The 23,633-nt window shown below is 46.5% G+C and overlaps 1 protein-coding gene across 2 annotated transcripts in view; it reads left to right on the top strand.

Moving 5' to 3' along the window:
- The first annotated feature begins 698 nt into the window (after positions 1 to 698).
- tbc1d4 (TBC1 domain family, member 4) overlaps positions 699 to 23,633 on the top strand; it is a 252,066-nt gene continuing 229,131 nt past the window's right edge. The window contains exon 1 of one of the 2 annotated variants that reach the window (XM_080198110.1): positions 699 to 2,005. In XM_080198110.1, coding sequence (XP_080054236.1) covers positions 1,577 to 2,005 — 429 coding nt within the window. In that variant the 5' untranslated portion in view covers positions 699 to 1,576. The remainder of the gene's footprint in view (positions 2,006 to 23,633) is intronic. The other variant, XM_080198111.1, reaches the window with a different exon arrangement.

The following is a 23,633-nucleotide window of genomic DNA, read 5'->3' as shown; positions in this document are numbered from 1 at the left end:
AGCAGGGAAGAAGCTGTTTTTGAGTCGGTTGGTACGTGACCTCAGACTTTTGTATCTTTCCTGACTGATGTAGATTTGCAATGGTTTATTTGAGATTTTTATGAATAAAGTATATTTTTGGAAAAAAAGGTGGTTCGGGAAAGGCCACACTATAAGGCCTTGTAACGGGGGCAGACCGAGGGCCCGGGAACTGCAGAAGACCCTCGACCTGCGTAACTGTGTGCCAATCTGAGAAATAATGGCACACAGTAATTTTTGAGGCATGTATATAGTTTTAAGTTTTGAAATGTTATGACTGTAATTTGTATAGAACTGTAAAAAGTTTTAATTCTGCACTGTTTGCAATTCAAAGACATGTAGATTTGCAATGGTTTATCTGAGATTTTTAAGAATAAAGTATATTTTTGGAAAAAAAAATCTTTCCCCACTGAAGGTGGAAGAGAGAATGTGTGCTGTGTTGTGCTGGCGACTAATGCAAGAGCGTTATAACCTGTGCAGCGAAATGTTGGTCTGTAATGAATGACATTACATGAATCTACCTGCTTCTCCCTCCCTGTGTTGTCATTTTCCTCCTTGTCCCCTCCCCTCTCGCTAGCGCGGCCAGTCAAATCACTTTAGCAGTCAAACGTGATACAAAAGCCCTTTCTCTCTCTCTCTCGCTCTCTCCTCCTCCCTTTTTTTTTCCACTCTTTTGTGGGCAGTCCCTGGGACACAGGAACAAGGCGAGGGAGGCAAGTGCCATTGCTGGGGCTCTGGTGGCAAAGGAGCAGATGAAACTAACCTGCGGCGAGGAGAGGGACAAGCGCTAACCTGCAGCGTATGTGTGTGAGCGCAAGGGAATATCCCCCCCTTCTCTGAACACCAGGCAGCAGGGAAGGAGAGAGAGAGAGAGAGACTTATTCCTGTTGACTGTGCAGTTGTAGGAAGGAGGGGGAACAGCCACGCTTTGGAAGGCAAGCACCGCCCGATGGTTCTGTGAAATGCATACCATTGCCTTCTCAATTCTGTTTGTTTCTTAAGACGGGACGTGAGAACAAAACTGTGTGTGTGTGTGTGTGTGGAGGGGAGGAATCGCCTGCGAGCACCGCCTGTTTTAAATGTTGAGTGCACCGGGCTGGAAGCAGGATTCCACTCCTCTCCCTGCTTTCATTATCCAGCCAGCTTCACCCCTCTGGAGCAGAGAGCCCTGGCAGGAGATTTAATTCTCTGCGCGGAGGTCAGATCATTGACTGGGCGAGAAATCGACAGGGCTGTTTGGCGTTCCTGGACAGTTATGTAATCGGAAACAATCATGCACTCCAACGCCTGGCTCAAAAGATAGCAAATATTGATAGTCCAGCTCACACCGTGCCTGTGGGAAGGTGCAAGGCTAAAGAGACTGGCCAGTGAATCTCCTTTTAAAGTTGGCCTGCGCGCTGTGACAGTCCCCAAACTTTTGCCTGCATTTCAGCTCAGCAAATGGCCCAGGGAGCTGGGGGGATATTAGTGACCAGATCCTCCCACGTGTCACTGTGCTGCTGAAGGCAGGATAAGGAAGGAGTAAGCCGCATCTGAGCCAGCCCCTGAGTCGGTAAGGATGGAGGAGGACAGCAACAGCATCAGCATCAGCGGCGGCCCAGCCCAACAGGAGGAGCGGAGCCGGGCGGAGAAGCGCTTCACCCTGTGGTACATGGGCTGCTCCACCCTGGACCGCAGGACCACCCTGCCCATGCTGCCCTGGCTCATGGCCGAGATCCGGCGGCGCTGCGAGAAGCAGGAGGCCGGCTCCTCGCTGGCGGCCCGGGAGGTCCTGCTCACCCTGGCGCCCCCGCTCATCAGGTGCGTCCCCCGGGCCACCAGCAGCAACTCCTCGGTCTTCATCTTCGAGCACAAGGCGCAGCACGTCACCAGGTTCATCCACAACAGCCACGACCTCACCTACTTTGCCTATCTAATCAGGACCCAGCCCGACAACCCCGAGTCCGAGATGGCCTGCCACGTTTTCAGAGCCACTGATCCAAATCAGGTAGGTGATTGGTGAGGTGGGCCGGAGCACGTGGGTGTTAACCCCGGGGTCATGGCTGTTGACTGCATAGCATTAGACCTGTGCGTGTGAAATGGATCGCAATGCAACCGGTTCCAAATGTAATTATAACTGTTTTTACAAACTGAGTTATCAAAGGCTGTCTATCTAGAGTTGACGCAGAACAAAAATATTTAGGCTGGGGGAGGAGATTTATGAGAATGATCCTGGGAATGGAAAGCTTGACGGACGAGGATTCTGCATCTGCACTTGGTGGGAGTTTAGAAGGACGAGGGAGGGATCTCGTTGAAATTTATAGCATACTGAAAAGCCCGGATAGAGTGCACGTGGGAGAGATGTTTCCATTAGCAGGAGAGACTAGGATCCGAGGGCACAGCTTCGGAGTAAAGGGGCAACCTTTTAGAACTGAGATGAGGAGGAATTTCTTTAGCCAGAGGGTGGTGAATCTAAGGAGGCTGTGGAGGCCAGATCATCGAGTGTACGTTAGACAGAGATAAATAGGTTCTTGATTGGGTAAGGGGATCAAAGGCGATGGGGAAAAGGTGGGAGAATGGAATCAAGAAACTTAGCCATGATTAAATGGCGGAGCAGACTCAATGGGCAGAATCTGCTCCTATATCTTATGGAAATCTGTTTTGAATGCTGGGCACATGAGCAAAGCAAAGGTTTCAATGTAACTTTCAATTGAAATGTAAATACTTAGCGGTTTACACAGGATATTGAAAGGGAGGAAACTAAATGATGTCAAATAGTTGAAGAGAAACTCTCATACCTGAGGAAGCTTAGGTGTAAAAGAATAGTATTTTGACTATTGCACCAGCTGGCTAAGGTGTCGACACAAGCAGCAAAGAGGAATCATGTTTGTATCTCCCCTTTGAGTGGGAGCAGGAACAATGGTAGGTCATGTCTGTTTGGTTGCAGTTGCATTTTTACAATACTGGTGTGTTTTGAGACAAAGTGCTCCATTATTTCATCAGCAAATAAATAAATTATTTGATAAACCAGCCAGGCTTTTCTGGATAAAACCCTGTGCCCCTATGAAGAATTCTACATTGTGCGTGTTTTACATATATAAATCTTACACGTAAGACAACAATGATTCTTATACCTGATATTATGCCATCACTTTATGTCGGGTGAGCAAAAGAGTTTAGTACATTTAAAAAAAAATCTACAAATGCAGTGTTTTCATGAATTAACTGGGGAGAAGTCAGGGGCGACACGGTTCTGCTGCCTCACGGTGCCAGGGACCTGGGTTCAATTCCGGTCTTGGGTCACTGTGTGGAGTTTGCATGTTCTCCCCATGTCTGTGTGGGTTTCCACTGGGTGCTGTGGTTTTCTTGTACACAAATATGCAGGTTAGGTTGATTGGCCATGCTAAATTGCCCCAATAGTGTCGGGGGATTAGCAAGGCAAATATGTGGGGGTTATGGGGATAGGGCCTGGGTGGGATTTTTGTCAGTGCAGGCTCGATGGGCCGAATCACCACCTTCTGCGCTTCTATGATAATTTTATGATGAAGTCAGAATTGGTTTGCCTTCTGCAAACAACCAAGTCAAAGACTGACGTATCAATTCCTTCTGGCAAATGCTATTAAGATTTATTGAGATTGAAGCTTGATAACCATAGAACTATTTTTTTCATAACAGGATCAAATGTCCCATGAGATTTCATGGTGGGTATAAATCTCAGTAAAAATCTGATGTTTTGTAAAGAGCTTTCTCTTGGCTTCTCTTCGCATTGGAATTATTTCCATGAACTATCTTGGGATAAAATCATTCTGTTATCCAACGAACTGGGGGGTCCCGACTTGCTGTTTAATATGTGCCAACAGGTGAACAGTGAGCATCTGGCTATCTGTTCTGTGCATTATAATTGACTACACAGGTATGTCTTCATTGCAAATAAGCATCAAATCAAATAGGCATACTATAGCTGGTTATGTGACATTCAATTGAGACTGGGTATGCTTGTGGAGGTGGGAGTGGTGGCCATGCATCTGAGATCTTCTGGAAATTTGAGGTGGGTGACATCTGCTTTTTGTCAAATGGTAGTAGTTTCGAAGAAGCTCTTTCCTATCTTGTGAGCTATTAGGATTATCAGCTGTGATCCCTCTGTTGCCTTTGAAAGGCCAAATAACACGATTATGTAAAAGGAGCGCATAAAAAGCCTTGGGATTCTCCTTAATCCTGCCTGCCAAGGATATTTCATGGCCCCTTTTGCCATTGTATGGTATCACCCTCTGGTGACTGGGTTCCCTCCTGGGCGCAGTCAACCTTTATCGTTGAATTCTACTCTTTGTGTTTGACTTTAACGCTATTAACTGGTGCCTCATTTTTGTATCTAAAATTAGCATCCATCAGTAGCAGCAACCTGTCAAAAAGGAATTCCATTTTGTTTTCCAACTGGATTTGGAATTGGATTCCATTAGCATTGAGTGAGGAGCAATGAAGGAAGCTTTCTGTACTTGGGTGTCTTAAATTGGCACGCATTTAGTTTGCTAGTGTATCAGCAATTAGAATCATAGAAACCCTACAGCGCAGAAAGAGTCTGCACTGACCACAATCACACCTAGGCCCTACCCCCATATCCTTACATATTTACCTGCTAACCTCTCTAATCTACACATCTCAGGACACTAAGGGGCAATTTTAGCATGGCCAATCAATCTAACCCGCACATCTTTGGAGTGTGGGAAGAAACCAGAGCAGCCAGAGGAAACCCACACAGACATGAGGAGAATGTGCAAACTCCACACAGACAGTGACCCAAGCCGGGAATCGAACCCAGGTCCCTGGAGCTGTGAAGTAGCAGTGCTAACCACTGTGCTACCGTGCCGCCCTTGAATATCTTGGCACATTTATCATTTTTATGTTTAGCAGGCGACACAGTGGTTAGCGCTGCTGCCTCTCAGTGCCAGGGACCTGGGTTCAATCCTTGGGTAACTGTCTGTGTGGAGTTCTCCTCCTCGTGTTTGCATGTCTTTCGTCTGTGTGCTCCGGTTTCCTCCCACGCTCCAAAGTTGTGCAGGTTAGATTGATTGGACATACTAAAACTGCTCCTTAGTTTCCCAAGACTTGTAGGTTAGATGTGGGGGGGAGGATAGCAGGGTTAATGCATGGGATTATAGGGATAGGATCTGGGTGGGGTGCTCTGTCGGAGATTTGGCGTAGACTCGATGGGTCAAGTGGCCTGCTTCTGTAATGTAGAGTTTCAATGATTCTACGCCTCATCAGTATTTGTGGTCTTCAGGAGGTCTTTTGTGAGTGTGAAGGTCATGGTCCTGGTGGTTACATCTGGAATTCAGTGTTACTGGGAAGCTATAGTTAAAGATTTGGAATTAACACAAGTCAAGACCACTCAGTTTTAACGATTAATAAATTAACGATGGGACTGCAGTCCAATGGATCAATACATTCATTCTAATCACAACACGTGTCCGCTGCAATGTATTTGACACACCTTTTCAAAAAAAACCCGGAATAACTAGAGGTGAAAGGTGCAAATATTTCAGTGATGACCTTTCCTCAGAAGGTTAGGTCCGCAACCCAAAGAGCCAGTTCTGTTCTATCTCTGCAGATGCTATGTAGGATTGAGGAGCAGGAGGCCTTGAACCCTTCAAACTGGCTGCACCTTTCAATAAAATCATGGTTAATCTGGTTGTGGTCTCAATTCCACTTTCCTGTTAGCATCCTCATATCCATTGATTCTCTTGTTGAACAAGAATCCACCTAACTCTGCCTCGAATAATTTCAGTAATCCAGGGGCTGATTCTCCCAGAGCACAGCTGGAAATTGGCATGGAGATGATTACAATATGGAAATTTTCATTTCCACATCAAGAATGGGCACTTAAGCATCCTCACCCCTGCTGGGAGTGGTTCACTCCAGCAGGGTTTACTACTGCTCCCTGCTAATGGGGAACAGATGGCCTACCGTGCTGGAAGGAACAGAAGCCATTGAGGCCTCTCCAGGAGGTCAGGGGTAAGGAGGGTGCCCTTTGGACAAGTGCCAGCTAGGCAGTGCCAGCCTGGCACTGGCACTGCCCAAGGGTCACCTTGGCACTGCCCACCGGGCATCGGGTAATGCCAAGGGGGCAGAGCCAGAGGTGGATGGGGCTTATTGGAGGGTGATAGATGGGGGTGGGGGGGTCCCATTGCCATTCTGCACTGGATTGCAGGCAGAGGGAGGGAGGATAGTGATTGGGGCTAGCCTTCCAGGTTTGCGGGGTGGATGGGGCGGGGGGGGGTGGGGGCAGTTGGGGCTGCTGGGGAATGTGGTGGGGGGGGAGGTCAGGAAATTGGGGCAGGCCAAGGGTTGGACATCGGGGCTTGCCTGGAGAAGTCTGGGAGGCCAGTGGTTGGGGGCGTCAACCCCTGCGCAGTGGCCCACTCAGCACTATGCTGCTGGCCCCTCAGGCGGGATATGCTCCACCCCGATTTTCAGAGAGAACCTGGCTAGGGCATTTTGTGATGCACTGAGTGTCGGAGATTCGCTCTGGAAATCACACTGGAAAAACCAGCGGGAGTTACTCCCATTTTCCTGCAAACTGGGGGCATGGAATTTTATGGGAGAATCCTGCCTCCACTGCTCTCTGAGGAAGAGAATTCCACAGACTAATGATCTTCTGAGAGAAAAACTGTCTCCTCATCTCTGTCTTAAAAGGAGTTTAAGTTATTAAACTGAGTCCCCTCGTTCTAGTCGTTGCCTGATAGATAATACGTCTGTGAGTTTCCAGCAATTTTCTGTTTTTATTTCAGATTTCCAGGATCTGCATATTCAGGTTTTTGATTTGAGTTGAAAGGTGTTGTACTTTAAAAATAAATCCTGAATATTTATCATGGGATGTGAAGGGTGCTGCCAAGGCCAACATTAGTTATTCTTCATAACTGCCCTTGAGATCCATATTACTACATAACACTGTATTTGAGACACTGGTGTTTCAGTCTTACATCACCACGAGAGCATTGTAACATTCTGGCATATACACAATTTAGGGAGTGCACCAATACTTTATATGGTGAAATCAATAACTGTCCACACATGACTGAGTAAAGCATGCCACATTCAGATTCAGTAGTTATTACTTATTAACTCAGGCCATGTATGATATAGATTGTCATTGTCTGTACCTTTAAGACTTGATCACTAGCAAAGACTCGCATTCTAACCATTATTTTGTAAATTGAGTTTGTGTCTTTATATGCCTTTAAACATCCTGTGTGGTGTAAGGGTTGAGCCACAGCAGTGTTCAGTGTCCTGCATCCTTATATCCTGTGGCACAGTTGTTAGCACTGCTGCCTCACAGCGCCAGGGAGGTGGCATTGCCCTCCGTCATGGAGGCTCACCTGAGGGAAATCTGAGCTTTAGTTTCCCTGCCACTGTTGTCCCTGGTACCACAGCACTGCTGGCTCACAGCTCCGGGGACCCTGGTTTGATTCCCAGCTTGGGACGCAGTCTGTGTGGAGTCTTGCATGTTCCCCTCTGTGTCTGCATGGGTTTCCTCTGGGTGCTCTGGTTTCCTCCCACAGTCTGAAAAACATGCTGGCCACGTGCATTGCTCGTACTAAATTCTCCCTCAGTGTACCTGAACAGGCGCCGGAATGTGGTGTGTTGGGAGATTTTCACAGTAACTTCATTACAGTGGTAATGTAAGATTTACTTGTGACAAAAATAAGTAAATATAATGCTGTTTGAAAAGAAGACATAGTTCACAATTACTGGGCAATCATAGAATCCCTACATGCAGAAAAAGGCCATTCGGCCCATCAAGTTTGCACTGACCACAATACCACCCAGGCCGTATTCCCATAATCCCACATCCTATTCCCTGCTAATCCCCCTGACACTAAGGGTCAATTTTGCACGACCAATCAACCTAACCCACATGTCTTTGGAGTGTGGGAGGAAACCGGAGCACTCGGAGGAAACCCATGTAGACACGGGGAGAATGTGCAAACTTCACGGCACGGTAGCACAGTGGTTCGCACTGCTGCTTCACAGCTCCAGGGTCCTGGGTTCGATTCCCGGCTCGGATCACTGTCTGTGTGGAGTTTGCACATTCTCCTCGTGTTTCCTTAAGGTGCTCTGGTTTCTTCCCACAGTCCAAATATGTGTGGGTTAGGTTGATAGGCCATGCTAAGAAATTGCCCCTTAGTGTCCAGGGATGCGTAGGTTAGAGGGATTAGTGGGTATAATATGTAGGGATATGGGGGTGGGGCCTGGGTGGGATTGTGTTCGGTACGGATTCGATGGGCCGAAGGGCCTCTTTCTGCACTGTAGGGTCCTATGATTCACACAGACGGTCACCCGAGGCTGGAATTGAACCCGGGTAATCAGTCACCAGGTTTAGTTTTCTTTAACCTCCAGCTTGATTTTTTTGTGACTGACAAATCTAGTAGCCATCTTAAATTTATAATTCGGGGCCAGAATTGATCCTGAACCCTCTCAGATGCACATCATTGCTTTTTTTGTGAAAGAGCATTGAAGGGCAGACATCAGTTTCTGGGCTTCCTTTACAGTGCAGTAGACTAAGTGCAGCAAGGGTCCAGGTCCAGCAGGACAGAATGCTGCCCTGTGCTGCGATAATCTTAATGGGGATTGGGTTAGTGAGGAGCGCTTTGTGCTTGGTGAGCTGGAACGATCGGTTTGCCATTTCTCAGAAGATGCCGAGGGAGGGTTATTTGAAAAAAAAAGGAAAATGCTTACTCGCACATCTTGGATGATGATGGGACTGAACAGGATTGCAATAGTCTTCATAACAAAACACTGCTGGCATTATTGTCCCATAATGCAAATAAAATGAATGACTGCATGAGCAAGATGCAGACTGATGTCTGTAAAGCTGCACCTTAACGCATTTGCAATGAAGCTTTGATCCTGCAATTAATTTCCCTGTGGCTGGTGAATTTTCTCCACTTCCAGGTTCAGCGTCCTTTATTTTTCCGAACATTCTGTCCTTTGAATTCTTATTCCGCCTTCTCTCTGCTGTGTTTGAGAAACAGTTCCAGAGCTTAGGATCAAGGCTTCTCACAGCACTGCCAACATTGCTGAAGTGATCCAATCACAGATACACAAGAGGCCAGAATTGGATGAGTGCAGATTTCTGAGTATTGTAGGACTGAAGGAGATTAGAGATACGGAGGAGTCAGGCTGTGGGGAGGGGGTGGGGGGGAAGGAAATGTCAGTCAGTGAGCACCGGGGAGGTGTGGTGTGAGTGAGTGTACACAGTAAAAAGTCTCACAACACCAGGTTAAAGTCCAACAGGTTTATTTGGTAGTAAATGCCACCAGCTTTTGGGGTTTGCCCCTTTGTCAGGTGAGTGGGGCAAACCCCGAAAGCTGGTGGCGTTTGCTACCAAGTAAACCTGTTGGACTTTAACCTGGGCTTGTGAGACTTCTTATCGTGTTTACCCCAGTCCAACACTGGCATCTCCACATCATGAGTGAGTGTAGGCAGTGATGTATTCAATGAATGACCTCTGGTTTATGAAGGGAAGACCTGACTTGGGTTTTCACGCATGTTGTGCTTCGGCTGGCTATCAGGAGGCTTGAAGCTGGGTGTATTGATGTTCCATCTAATGATCCCTTTTCCCTCTGGAGTAACTCTTAGGCTCCAATCAACACCTCCTCAGTGATATGCCTCAGATTGGGGGCTCAGTGGTGTGGTAAATCAAATTGGGTGGCAGAGTGGTTAGCACTGCTGCTTCACGGCGCCAGGGACCTGGGCTTGATTCCTGACTCGGGTCACTGTCTGTGTGGAGTTTGCGCATTCTTCCCGTGTCTGCGTGGGTTTCCTCCAGGTACTCCGGTTTCCTCCCACGCTGCAAAGATGTGCAGGTTAGGTGTGTTGGCCATGCTAAATTGCCTCTTAATGTCGTGGAGATAAGCTAGGGTAAATGCATTGGGTTGTGGAGATGGGGCCTGGGTGGGATTATGGTCGGTGCAGACTTGATGGGCCGAATGGCCTCCTGCTATACTGTAGGATTCTGAGATTCTGTTCAATGAAATCTGTGGCCTTCCATCCACAAGCTCACCACTGTCTTCTCAAGGGCAACTAGGGATGGGCAATAAATGGTCATTTTGCCAGAAACACTCGTAAATGAATTTTAAAAATCCCATAATCTGCCGCGTGATTCCAGTCTCTTTTCTACAATATTAAAGCCAGTCAGGGTATATACCCTTAAGTTCTACATAAATATCGCAGGATGCAAATATGCAGCAGCACATCTTCATTCAACTTTTATCTGAAGAATGCGAGGCATTTATTAAACATACTTACTTATAAAGGAGATGAAATGGGGAGAACTGTCTCGAGGCAAATGGTTAAAATGGGCATTAATTTCCAAAAGCTGAAGTGTCAATTTATGACTCATATTAGAATAACATTATCCTTCTGTAAATAGCAGCACTTGGAATGTTTGTCCAGGAAGAGTATTGGAGGCTCGTTCCAGAGACTAGAGATTGGGGTTGCGGGGATGGTGGGAGTGGGAGGGTGGAGCCGGGAGTCAGTAAGCTTTTTGCTTTTATTTCAGATTTTTGGCAGATTTCTCTTTCTTTTGTGCTGATAAATGAATGGATTGACTTTTCCTTGTCAGAGTCATAGGGGTGAATTTTACCGTTCCGCCTGCCATGGAAATCGGAGTGGGCAAGAGGCAGGCCACGGAAAGACCCGTTGACTTTGGATGGGATTTTCTGGTTTCGGGGCGAGCGAGGCTGGAAAATCCCGCCCGTAGAGTTTTACAGTCCAGAAAGAGGCCATTCGGCCCTTCATGTCTGCTGGTTATCAAGCTCTTATCTTTCCTAACCCCATTTTCCAGCACTTGGTCTGCAGCCTCGTACACTGTGGCATTTCAAATGCTCATCTAAATGCTTCTTAAATGTTGTGAGGGTTCCTGCCTCTACCACCCTTTCAGGCAGCGAGTTCCAGGTTCCCACCACACTCTGGATGAAAAAGATTTTCCTTAAATCCCCTGCCTCTTGTCTTAAGTCTATGCCCCCTGGTTGGTTGCCCCCTCTAGTGAGGAGAAAAATTCTTTCTTATCTCGGCTATCTACGTCCCTCAGAATTCTGTACACCTCAATCAGGTCCCTCCTCAACCTTCTGTGTAATAAAGAGAACCACAACCTAACCAGCCTCTCTTCAGAGCTGGAACTCTCCAGCCCTGGCGACATCCTGGTGAATCTCCTCTGCACCCTCTCTAGTGCTACCTTTCATAGAGAACTGCACTCAGTACTCTTACAATGGCTGAACAAGTGTTTATTAGAGTTCCGTCTGCGGTTCCCAAGCTTTACTGGTCAGGGGTTCACTTTTCAAATGGATTAGTAATCATGGATGCTCGCCATCTAAATTATAATACTCATAATGTGAAAGTGCTGCATGTAAGAAGTATTTTCTCTTGCTTTTATACAAGATAGCTTGAAGATGTCAGTGAGATGGGGGTATATGCTTTGCAGTGTGGAATGTATTCGTATGTTCTTTTCTAGATGGGGCAGCCAGCCTTCTCTGCTCTGTATCTGTTGGTTGCACCAAGCTTGCCTCTAATAGCTGTTCCTTCATTTATTCCTGACTGTGGCACCATCCCTGACTACGAGACGCTGAGTGTTCACTTCGCCTTAAGGCCAGCCTTGCTGACTAAACACTTGCACATCATTTTACAGAGGCAGGAAAGCCTCCAGCTTGAGAACCGAGCACTGTTCGAAGTTCATTAGATTAAAAAAGGCAAAATGAATATTGTTCTGAAATGTTCAGCGTTTACCTAAAAAGCAAAGCCCCTGTGCATAATTATCCAGGATCTGGCGTGGCAGCCAGTAATTATACTCCTGTGTCAGGTTGGAGTCTGTTACCAGCGTGTGCTTGGTAGGCTGGCATCGCTGTCTGTAGTTGCTCGACAGCCGATTTTTCAGAATTTTGTTTTGCCCTCACTTGACCGAGTCTCAGAAATAAATCCATGTTTTCCCCACCCCGTCAGGGTAAAGTTCTCATCTGCTCGTTTCCACAGGAGTGCATCAGGAAACATTGGAGACCAGACAAAATAGTGATGAGAGAAATGTGTTCTAATTTTTTTAAATCTTATCTGTTTATTTATTATTGTCACAAATAGACTTACGTGAACACTGCAATGAAGTTAGTGTTAAAACCCCCTAGTTGCCACACTGCGGTGCCTGTTCGGGTACACTAAGGGGTAATTTTAGCATGGCCAATACACCAAACTAATACGTCTTTCAGACTGTCATAGAATCATAGAAACCCTACAGTGCAGGAAGAGGCCATTTAGCTCATGGAGTCTGCACAATCCCACCCAGGCCCTACCCCCATACATTTGCTCACTAACCCCTCTAACCTTTGCATCTCAGGACACTAAGGGGCAATTTTAGCATGGCCAATCAACCTAACCCGCGCATCTTTGTGGACTGTGTGAAGAAACCGGAGCACCCGGAAGAAATCCATGCAGACATGGGAAGAATGTGCAGACTCCACAGAGATAGTGACCCAAGCTGGGAATCGAACCCGGGTCCCTGGTACTGTGAGGTAGCAGTGTTAACCACTGTGCCACCATGCTGCCCTGTAACTCCTCTGCTCATCTGCTATTGTTGTTTGAAAGGTGAAAGTTGGAGAGGAAAAGCGATCTGCTCCTTTCATTTCTTGCGTTCCCTACAAGAACGGAATCGTATTTATCGTATTCAGAACCACAGGATGTCACAAGGTGCTCAACAAACATTGAAGGACTTCTGAAGTATACTCACCTGTTGTGACGTACAGAGCAAGCATTCACAGATAGCCATACGATAATAGTCAGATAATCTATTGATGCTGGTTGAGAGCTGAGTGTTAGTCATGAAACCAGGGAGATAGCCCCTGCTGTTCTTTGAGGTAATATTCTGGGACCTCTTATCCCTGACTGAGAGGGCAGCCAGGGTTCTGTTTTAAAGTCTCATCCAAAAGGTATTAGCGTGCAGTTCTCCCTGAGGGCTGCACTGAAGTGTCGCGCTGGGGTGTACACTCGGGCCTCTGGAGAGGGATTTGAACTCATGACCTTCTGCACAGCTGGGACAGTGCTAAACACTGAGCCACCACTGATACCTGATGGGCACTTTCTGATCCAATTAAAATCCTGATTGAGAAATTGGGATAATTTTTTTTTCTATCTCAAAGATATACTTTATTCATAAATACTCTGAAATAAACCATTGCAGAAATGACATTTCCAATAATTACAAACAGTGCAAAAAAAAAGTCATATTTACAATACAGTGCCCAGTTACAAGGCATTACATTAATTACAGTTGGGTTCTTAGCAAACTATGTACGTTCATCACATTTCACTATGTGCTGTTTTTACAGAGTTGCACACAGCTACGCAGTCTGAGAGGGTTTTTTTTTTACAGTTACTGGCTCCTTGGTCTGTCTTGGTTGAAAGGCTTTAAATGGTGGCCTTTCCCCATTGTGCCTTGGTGGCGGCTGCCCAAGCTTGAGAGTGTCCCTCAGCACGTAATCCTGGACCTTGGAACGTGCCAATCTGCAACACTTGGTCGAGGACAAATCTTTGCACTGGATGGATTTACCACCAAGTGTTTGTTGATTGTTGATTCCTGAAGAGCAGGAAGTCTACTCTACATTAGAGTGGAACTGGTTACAGTGTGGTGGCTAATGCTTCAATTCTAGTTCAGTCTGTTTCCCCATCCACCTGGTTCCATGTGGCAGGGGGGAGGGGAAGACCATAGCATTGCAGAGGTGGCTGGATTTTAATTGCTGTGACCCGCTGATCGCTGATTCTAATGTCTCTGTGTGAAACTGCGTAGATAGTACGAACGATGCTGTGATGTACGCTGTCAAGGTTTTATTGGTTAACTAAGGACACTTCAAAAACTGCCTTCTCCTGCATGTTTCTTGGTTAAATTCTGCTGAATACTCGCTGCTACTATCGCCTCAATTTCATGGTTGTTGCTAGATTGATTTCCCGCCAGCTAGAACCAGGATTGAAGCAATATTAAGTTGTTGCGAGTTAAATTAAAATGCATTGTACACAGGGGTGAAAAGGTCCAATCCAGTAACACAGTATCGTGTTACTGTGATATAAGTTGAGTTTATTTATTCGTCACAGGTAAGGCTTACATTAACACTGCAATGAGGTTACTGTGAAATGCCCCTAGTCGCCACACTCCGGTGCCTGTTCGGGTCAATGCACCTAACCAGCATGATATATGCTTGCTTGGGGGGGTGTTTGGGGTGCGTACTGCTCTTTAAGAGTGTGGGCCATGTGACTCCTGGGCTTAGCTCCTCCCAGTGTGGAGCCCAGTTAAAGGGGGGAATTTTCCCATCCCTCCTGCCATAGGAATCGTTAGGGGAGGTGGTGGGGGGAATGGACCACGCAAACGTCCGCTGACCTCGGGCAGGATTTTTTTTTTGGCTTGGGGGTCAGAAACTCCCACCCAAAGAGTTTAGAGCTTGACTGTGGTCATTGCACACAGGTTTCGGTTACGAGGCCTGCTTCACAGTTCTTCTTGCACAACTCTCGACTAAGTACATTCATAATAACAGTTACTGTACAAGTGAAAGAGAGAGAGATGTGAGGAACAATAATAAAATATGATCCAATACCTTAAATACCAGTTAATCGAATAATTCTAAATACAACCATTACAACATTGAGTTGTGTATTTTCATTGACAGAATGCCAGAGTGTACTTGGTGCACTGATGTTTAAGTAAATTCTTCGCTCACAATTCATGTAACAAAATCAGCAAGCGAGTGTGACAAGTATGGGAATTTCCATCATTCTTAAATGTCTTTTAATTTAGTTCTTAAATTCTTAAATTTAAAATGTCCCAATACAACAAAATTCAAATACACTGAGAGCAAACTTCCCCTTTTAATTTCAGTGCAAAATTTGGCACAAAACGGGTTGCAATCTGGGGCCCTGACTTAGTGGCCACACCAACGGTGGGTGCAAATCCCAGGATGGCCACTAAAACTCCTCATGAGGGGCTGAAAATGGGATTTGTGTGTCGAGATTTCAGTTTGGGATCTTTCCCGTCCCCCTCCAATGATGCGATCAGGTACATGCTCAGGAAGGGGCAGTGAGTCTGATTATATCATTTAGGGGAGTTGATGGCCGAGAGGTAGTATCGCTGGACTATTAATCCAGAAGCTCAGGCCTGGGGACCCCGGTTCAAATCCCACCACGGCAGATGGTGGGGGGGGGGAAAAAAAATCTGGAATTAAGAATCTGTTGATGACCGTGAAACCATTTGTCGATTGTCGGAAAAACCCGTCTGGTTCGCTAATGTCCTTTCGGGAAGGAAATCTGCCATCTTTACCTGCTCTGGCCTCCATGTGACCCCAGAGCTGCAGCAATGTGGTTGACTTTCAGCTGTCCTTGGGGAAACTAGGGATGGGCAATAAATGCTAGCTGGCCAGTGACGTCCATGTCTCACAAATGAAATATTAAAATAAGTGGACTTGATGCCGCCAGATCTGCCCTCATTGTTAGTTCGCACTCAGCTGGCATCTTGTCATTGCAGTGGTTTTCAAAAACAAGAACCAACTGTGATGACAATACTGGGGGGGTGCGGGGTGGGTATAGCCCCCAGGTGGTAAGGGGCATGCCTGGCGCTGCCTGTCTTAGCAAAGCCAGTTTGGCAATGCCAGGGTCAGGCCCTGGGGAGCCCTATGGAGGGATGGGGTTCCCCTTATATATGTGAGAGTGCCTCGATGTGCAATGGGAGGGGGGTGGAGAGATACATGCCAATTTTCAGTCTGAAACTGACACTCTTGACAAATTTTGGCAAGATTGCACCCAGGGATTTTGAACCTCCAATAGCATGCTCCGAACGGCTCTATATGATTCTGGTACCTCAGGAATTCAGTTAATCTCGGGAATGGCAATCACTTCGCCTACATCAGGCTGTTTACCATGCACTGAGAACTGAAGTCTGAGGTTTAAACAAATACTGAGGTGAATTTTACCGTCTCGCCCATCACGGGAATCGGAGCAGGTGAGGGGCGCGCCATGGAAAGGTCTGTTGACCTTGGGTGGGATTTTCCGGTTTTGGGGCAAGCAGGAACAGAAAATCCAGCCCACTGTTTTATTCACTCACTGCTCTGATGGTGTTTTTTTTTATATATTAAAGAGAGTGCTTAAGCAATTGAATAGAATGTTTAGCTCTCCCTTGACGTAGTTTGGAGGGGATGTGGGCAAAATTGATAGCAGTAAAAAGATTAACCATGATTCAGTGATTGCAGAGTAATACTTAATCCATTACTTCCCAGGCCTTCTGAGGCCAACTTCATCTCAATGACCAGCTTTTGCAGTTCCTGCCCCACTCTATTTTACTTTCATTTCCACAGAGTCCTGTCACTTGGTCTCAAATCTCAGATTTCTAATCAGATTCCACTATCACACCTACCAAAATATCAAATACTGAGCATGATGGTGTGTGCTGTCTACAAGATGCACTGCAGCAATTCACCAAAGATCCTTAGAGAGCCCCTTCCAAACCCACAACCACTTCCATTTAGGAAGACAAGGGCAGCAGATACATGGGAACAACACCACCACCTGCAAGTTCCCCCTCCAAGTCATGTACCATCCTGACTTGGAAATATATCACTGTTCCGTCGCAGGCGCTGGGTCAAAATCCTGGAATTCCCTCCCTAACGGCATTGTGGGTCAGCCCACCGCATGTGGACTGCAGCGATTCAAGAAGGCGGCTCACCACCACCTCCTCAAGGGGAACTAGGGATGGACAATAAATGCTAGCCAGCCAGCGACACCCATGTCCCATGAATGAATATTTAAGAAAAAGACACAAGGGTTGAATAATGCACTGGCATTTCATCCGTTTCATGTAAAATGAAACATGATGTAAAACTGACACCTAAGCACCAATTTGCCAGGTGGTTTACACATGTACATGTTGGCATCCACAGTTTGTCACTGAGACAGGGGTTCAGGCCCTTACGAAAGCTCTGGTTTTAGCACTCCTCAAAATTTGGATGTAGCCTGTGTCGAGTGTGGTCAAGATTGTCTGTGGCCTACCCAACATGTGACCCTTTCATAGCCTGCAGTGGAGATGACCCCCCCCCCCCCCCCCCCCCCCCCCAAAAGTTATGTTTTTCAAATGTTACCCCAGTTCCCCTCCCTACTGTTCAACCAGAAACTATCATTGGTCTCTGCTGAATTGATTTTTGGATTTTTTTCACCTCTGACCTTAACTGCACCCCCTCACCCCCCCCCCCCCCCCCCCCGCCCCCCACCCCCACCCTACCCCCTGCCATTGTCATGGCTTGAGATTGATTGTCTTGTCTGCCTAATTTTAAATGCCGACTGGGATCCCAATTGGCACGGGCTTCCAACTTGCCGGTACTAGAGCAGCTTACTGTCGGTCCCCTGTGCCTAGATTGTGGTTACTGATTGGCACAACCTGATTTCTCTCCTGTGATACATTGCCAACATCTGCTTAACCTTGCCAACATCTGAGGCTGGCACAGTGGTTAGCGCCAGGGACCTGAGTTCAATTCCGGCCTTGGGCGACTGTGTGGAGTTTGCATGCTCTCCCCAGCATGGGGATCAGCATGGTTAATACGTGAGGTCACGGGGATAGGGCCTGGGTGGGATTGTCGCAGGCTCAATGGGCCAAATGGCCTCCTCCTGTCCAATATGGTTTCTATGATTATTAACTTTTAATTACTTGGGTGTGTACGCAACTTTGTTGTTAATCTTAGAGTCATAACTGCACAGAAGGAAGTCAATCTGCCTATTGAGTTTGGATGGAGAAGGATTGATAGAGCAGATGATCTGATGTAAATGCCATAAAGCTGATCAGTAAGGGGGTTTTGAAGAGAAGTTTAGGACCTTTTCATTGCAAGGAAGGAAGTTGAGCAGGAGAACAGCACGGAGCAATCGACAGCAGAAGGAGAATGCTGCGATTATTTTTCAGGATATTTGTAAGTGTGTTGAATGTAGAAATGGAAATTAAACCTATCGGTGAATTCAGATATTACTGCAAAGCAGACAGAATAAGCCGCTCAATGAAACCAGAAGAATTCTGCAGTGTTTATTATTCAGACTTCAAAAGCCCAACTCTGACAAATGTCTACCGTAGTTCTCCAAACTGACATGTTCTGTTACATTGAATCAAAGCTAAAACAGAGGCAGTGTAATCCTGAGAGTAAGCTTAACTATCTAAAGTACAACACACTTACTTTTTGTTTTACTTTTGGAATTCATGAATTAAGAAAGTGTCTTCCTCATGACGAATATCCTGATGATCATTTTCACCGTAACTGTGCAAAGAGAGCAAACATCAATCATTAGAATCAGCTGTGAGGAAGGAGGCCATTTGGCCCATCAAGCCTGCATCGACAGCAATCCCACCCAGGTCACATTGCCGTAACCCCACATATTTACAATCCTAATCCCCCTGACACTAAGGGGTAATTTATCAAGGCCAATCAACCTAACCCGCACATCTTTGGACAGTGGGAGGAAACCCACACAGACATGGGGAGAACATGCAAACTCCACACCGGACAGTAAAAGGCAGTAATAAGGTTTGTACTATTCTCAAATTATCCCAACATCTTGGGTGTTTCCATTTGTTCCAACAAGTTATTGAGACAATGAAGGGTCTTGTGTTTATCTGAATCCTATAATGCTAGGGTCGATGGTAAAGACTCAGCTAGAGTACAGAATCCATTATCAGTATAGAATCCATTGTCTCATTGATGTCTGCAGGAAACCATAACTATATTTCATAAACTTAACACCAATTTTATTGAGGTAAAGGTTGAAGTTAGTAAAATTATCCAACTCCAGCTATATTATTAGCTTGGACAGCAGAAAATCTTGATTTGATTTTACTACTTCACGTATGGTACTAACATGATATGAATGTGAAGATCAGCTTTCAAAACTTTGAAGGGTTCTGATAAGAGGACAGAAGGAGAAACTGTCTCCAGGGGTGAAAGCGTTGGTAAGACGGTGCACATTTCACATGTCTGGGGGGAAAAAACTATAGGGAGGAGATGAAGGACGTTTTTATACAGTGCGTTTTGATCTAGAATGCACTAGAGGAAGCAGATTTAATAGTAGCTTTCAAAAAGAGACTTAGATAAGTAGTTCAAGAAGGTTCTGGACTGTAAGGAAAGAACAGGGGAATGGGACTAATTGAAGAGCTCTTTCAAAGAGCTGGCAGGAACACAATGGACTGAATGGCCGCCTTCTACGACTGTCCAAATTTCCCCCCCGGATAATGTTAAACATTCTCATCAATTTGCCCTTGCCAGGCTCCAGTGAATGTGTGCTTCCCGGCTAAGAGCTTCACGATGTTGATTCTCACTATTAGCTGTTCAACGAACCCACTGTACGCGCACGAATGATCTTCACCACCTTGCATACACTCCTTGCTGCTTTGCATGATGCAGTGTCTAACACTCCATTGCAAAGCGTGACAAGCCTGGGTGAGAGATTCCAGTCTGATGCCAGTCTGCTGCCATTCAGTCATTCTTTGCCACATCCTTGCTTCCTCTCGTGCCTCGTCTGATAAAGGTACTCTTCCCAGTTATGAGGGTTCTGTTCGTTCTACTACACTGCACCAGTCTAGTAAGAAAAGAGAAACTCGATCCCTTTGGCAAATCTCCTTTTTCCTCTGTGCGATTGTTTCCTTTCCAGCTCTGGTTACCACAGTGTTAATGTCTGGATCCTTTCAAATGCATTTCCACAGTCGAGTGTTCACTCTGACAACGTCAACACTAAAGCAAGGTTTAATTTTTAATATCTAATCGGTTTTATAGTGAAACATTTCTGCCCTCGCTGCAGTAGCCATAAATGTAGTTTATGTTTAATCTGATCTTTCAGCATGTTGAAGTCAGCTAAGAGAATCTGATTAGAGAATAGAACGCAGAGTCGTTGGAGATATAGTCTGAGCATCTATTCTATATGAGTTGACACTGGGAGCTCTGCTGCAAATGGCTCCTTTAGTTAATGCATGTTGAAGGCTGCTGAAGTTCTATTCCAGGATCAGTATTGCTGCATACATCAAGTTAATGAAATATTTAAGCTCAAATGCAGTCTTCCGGTGGGCCCTGCCTCAATTCCAGTGGGCCCTGCCTCGATTCTTCTGTTTCTGCTCTTTCACTAGCACACGTGCGATTTGCCGTCAAGTTGAATAACTAGTTGGGAGATTTGGTAAGCTGATTAGAGTGCCAAGCGAGGGTTTGATCACCAGTAAAATGAACAAGACATTTTGGTTCTTGTTTCATTCAGTTGACGTCCTGAGGCAGTGTTTACCAGCGACCATCTCTAAACCCTCGAGGGACTGGGAATAAATAAAAAAAATCAAGGGTAATGGAGTATTTGACAGATTGAGCTGCTGTACATGAATGAAGTATTGAAGCAAGTTGCCAGACAATTCGATCACTTTGACGACTGTCACATTTCTTGGCAGAATTATAGCCGCAGAGGTCTGTTCTTAGAGGAATATATCTCTTTCCTCTTGGCGACAGTAGGAAAGGAATGCTTCCTAAACTCACAGCCAGCAACCGGCATCATTGACTGGACTACATGTGACTCCAGATCCACAGCAATGTGGTTTACTCGATTTTTTTTTTCCCCCTGTGTCCTGCCCAATATTTATCCCACAACCAGCATCACTTAAAGACAAGATGATCACCGTGTTTGTGGGAGCTTGCTGTGCACAAATTGGCCGCCACATTTCCTGCATTACAACAGTCAATGTCCTTAAAAAAAAAACACTTAGCTGTGGAGCACTTTGAGATATTCTGACATTGTGAAATTGCAAGTTATAATTGCAAGCTTTGATGATGATTAGCGGGTGCCTCAGTTAAGCACAGTGACCCTTACAAAGAGACTGTTAAACTGAACTGTAAGGTGAATTGATACAAATTTTGACCCTGTTTATATATACTCTGCGTGACTAAGGGGGCGACTTTAAGAACATAAGAAATAGGAGCAGGAGTAGGCCATCGAGCCCTTCGAGCCTGCCCCGCCATTCAATAAGATCATGGCTGATCTGAAGTGGATCAGTTCCACTTGCCCGCTTTCTCCCCATAACCCTTAATTCCTTTGTCTATCAGAACTCTATCTACCCGTGTCTTAAATATATTCAGTGAGGTAGCCTCCACCACTTCAATGGGCAGAGAATTGCAGAGATTCACCACCCTTTGAGTGAAGAAGTTCCTCCTCAACTCCGATCTAAACTGCCCCTCCCTTATCTTGAGGCTGTGCCCTCTAGTTGTGCTATCCTTTCTAAGCAGGAAGAATCTCTCTACCTCTACCCTATCTATCCCCTTCATTATCATCTCTATAAGATCCCCCCTCAGCCTTCTAAACTCCAACGAGTACAGACCCAGTCTATTCAGTCTCTCTTCATAAGCTAACCCCCTCATCTCCGGTATCAGCCTAGTGAACCTCCTCTGCACTCTCTCCAAGGCCACTATATTCTTGTGCAAGTGCGGCGACCGAAACTGCACACAGATTTTACCATTTTTAGTCTAAGTGCTGGCAGACTTGACACTGGGAGAGTTTCAGATCCAACTGTTAGGCCTGTTTTTAGTCCCCTCCATACACACTCTCCCTGCAAAATTTTGAGCGTGTAAGACTCGCTGTGCAGAAGCCAGTGGATGGGGTTTAATGCACTTAAAACCCTGCAGAGGGAGGTAGTGTGGATGTGCAGGCCTCTGATGCTGCACATGCGCATTAGGAGCAGCAGGGGTCTGACGGACAAAAAGAGAGAGCTGTCAGGCCCCCGTTATTGCCATAAGCAGTTCTCCCCTGCAATAGCGCGGGCCCACCACCCAAGTTACAGCCCCCACCAACCCCACCCAGCGCCCAGATCAATTGTGGACACCGCACCCCCCCCCCCCCACCCCACCAATCATGGACCCACCACCCTCTCTCCACCGTTCCCTGCGGAGTGGCAGCAGGTCCCTCCCCCTCCATCCCTACCCACCCCCCCCCACCCCACACACAGATCTCTACAGAGCAGCAGTGAGCCCCTACCCCCACTTAGCCCCTCCCCCATTGGCCCCGTCTCTCCCCATTGGCCTTATCCTCGCACTAGCCCCTCCCCCACTGGCCCCTGCCCCATTAGCCCCACCCCTGGCACAGCTCGGTGGACACTGCACAGATGCCTGGTGGGCATTGCCCAGGTGAATCACCCAAAGGACACCCACTCACTCATTGCCCTCGGGAGGGCCTCAGTGGCCTCCAGTTCCACTGGCGAGGCCAACCAATTGCTCCTCGTCCAAGGGGAGCGTGTCTATTCCTCGCTGGCGAGAACCTTTTCCGGAGAGTTCATAAAGGGGAGCAGGCCCGGACCATTGAGCGCTGGGCTTGCTAAGCAGATGCAAATACCCATTTTAATAAATTTAAAAATATTAACCTGCGTCTGTCTCCGAGAGGCTGACTGCGCCAGATACCCAGTGCTCGTAAAATGCCGCTGGCCGTGAAAACCAGCACTGATTGTGCTCAGCATTTTACTGTCCATGTTACCTGAAAACAGGCGCAACACGATAGTAAAATCCCCCCCTAAATGTGTCCAGGAAAGATGGAAAAACTCACAATAAAACAGAACAACTTACATTCTCTCTTACCATAAAAAACATAGAAAGGTTAGTGAGCAGAAAGAGACCATTCAGCCCATTATGTCCATGCCAGCCCAAGAGCACCCAGGTGTCATTTCTAATCAAACCTCACAGCACTTAAGGTGCAAATCCATGTACTTTTTAGAAGAGTTTAGAGCCTCTGCCTTTATCGCCAACTCGGGCAGCGCATTCCAGACACCCACCACCCTCTGTGTAAAAATGTCCATCCACATGTCCCCTCTACACCCGCTGCCACTTATTTTGAATCTATGTCTCCTGATTCTAGAATTCTCAGCAAAGGGAAACAATTTTATCCTGTCCGCTCTATCTCTTCCCCTCATAATTTTGTATATCTCTATTAAGTCGCCCCCCTCAGCCTTCTTTGTTGCAAGGAAAATAACCCCAACCTATCCAATCTCTCCTCATAGCTTTATTCTAGATGTTTCCCAACGCAACCTAACAAAAAGACTTTGGAACCTTTCAGCATCGAGACACTAGGGGGCGAACTTTCCCGTTCCGCCCGCCACGGGAATCATAGCGGGCGAGGGGCGGACCATGCATGGAAAGGTCCACAGACCTCGGGTGGGATTTTCAGGGCAAGTGCGGCTATAAATCAAGCCCCAGAAGTGAGTCAAATGAATCAGGTCTTGAACTGATGGTTGGCCTCGATGATTCAAGCCAATCATCAGACCCAGCAATGAGTCACTTGATGGTTAGCATTTGGTCCACGTTGAGAGGGTATGAGTTGGTCGCGGCAGTGTGACTTCTTCGGTGATGGCACTGTAATCAGGTATGCCACAGAGTCACAGAGGCTTACAGTAAGGGAACAGGTCCTTAGGCCCAACTTGTCCATGCTGCCCAGTTTTTACCACTAAGCTAATCTGAGTTGCCAGCACTCAGCCCATATCCCTCTATACCTATCGTACCCATGTAACTGTCTACATGCTTTTTAAAAGACAAAATTGTACCTGCCTCTACTACTGCCTCTGACAGCTCGTTCCAGAC

The sequence above is a fragment of the Carcharhinus amblyrhynchos genome, chromosome 10 (genome assembly GCF_965287045.1).
Source record: "Carcharhinus amblyrhynchos chromosome 10, sCarAmb.v2.hapA, whole genome shotgun sequence".
Classification (NCBI taxonomy): Eukaryota; Metazoa; Chordata; class Chondrichthyes; order Carcharhiniformes; family Carcharhinidae; genus Carcharhinus; species Carcharhinus amblyrhynchos.
Note: the sequence above shows the minus strand (reverse complement) of the source record. Positions and strands in the feature narration are given on the sequence as shown.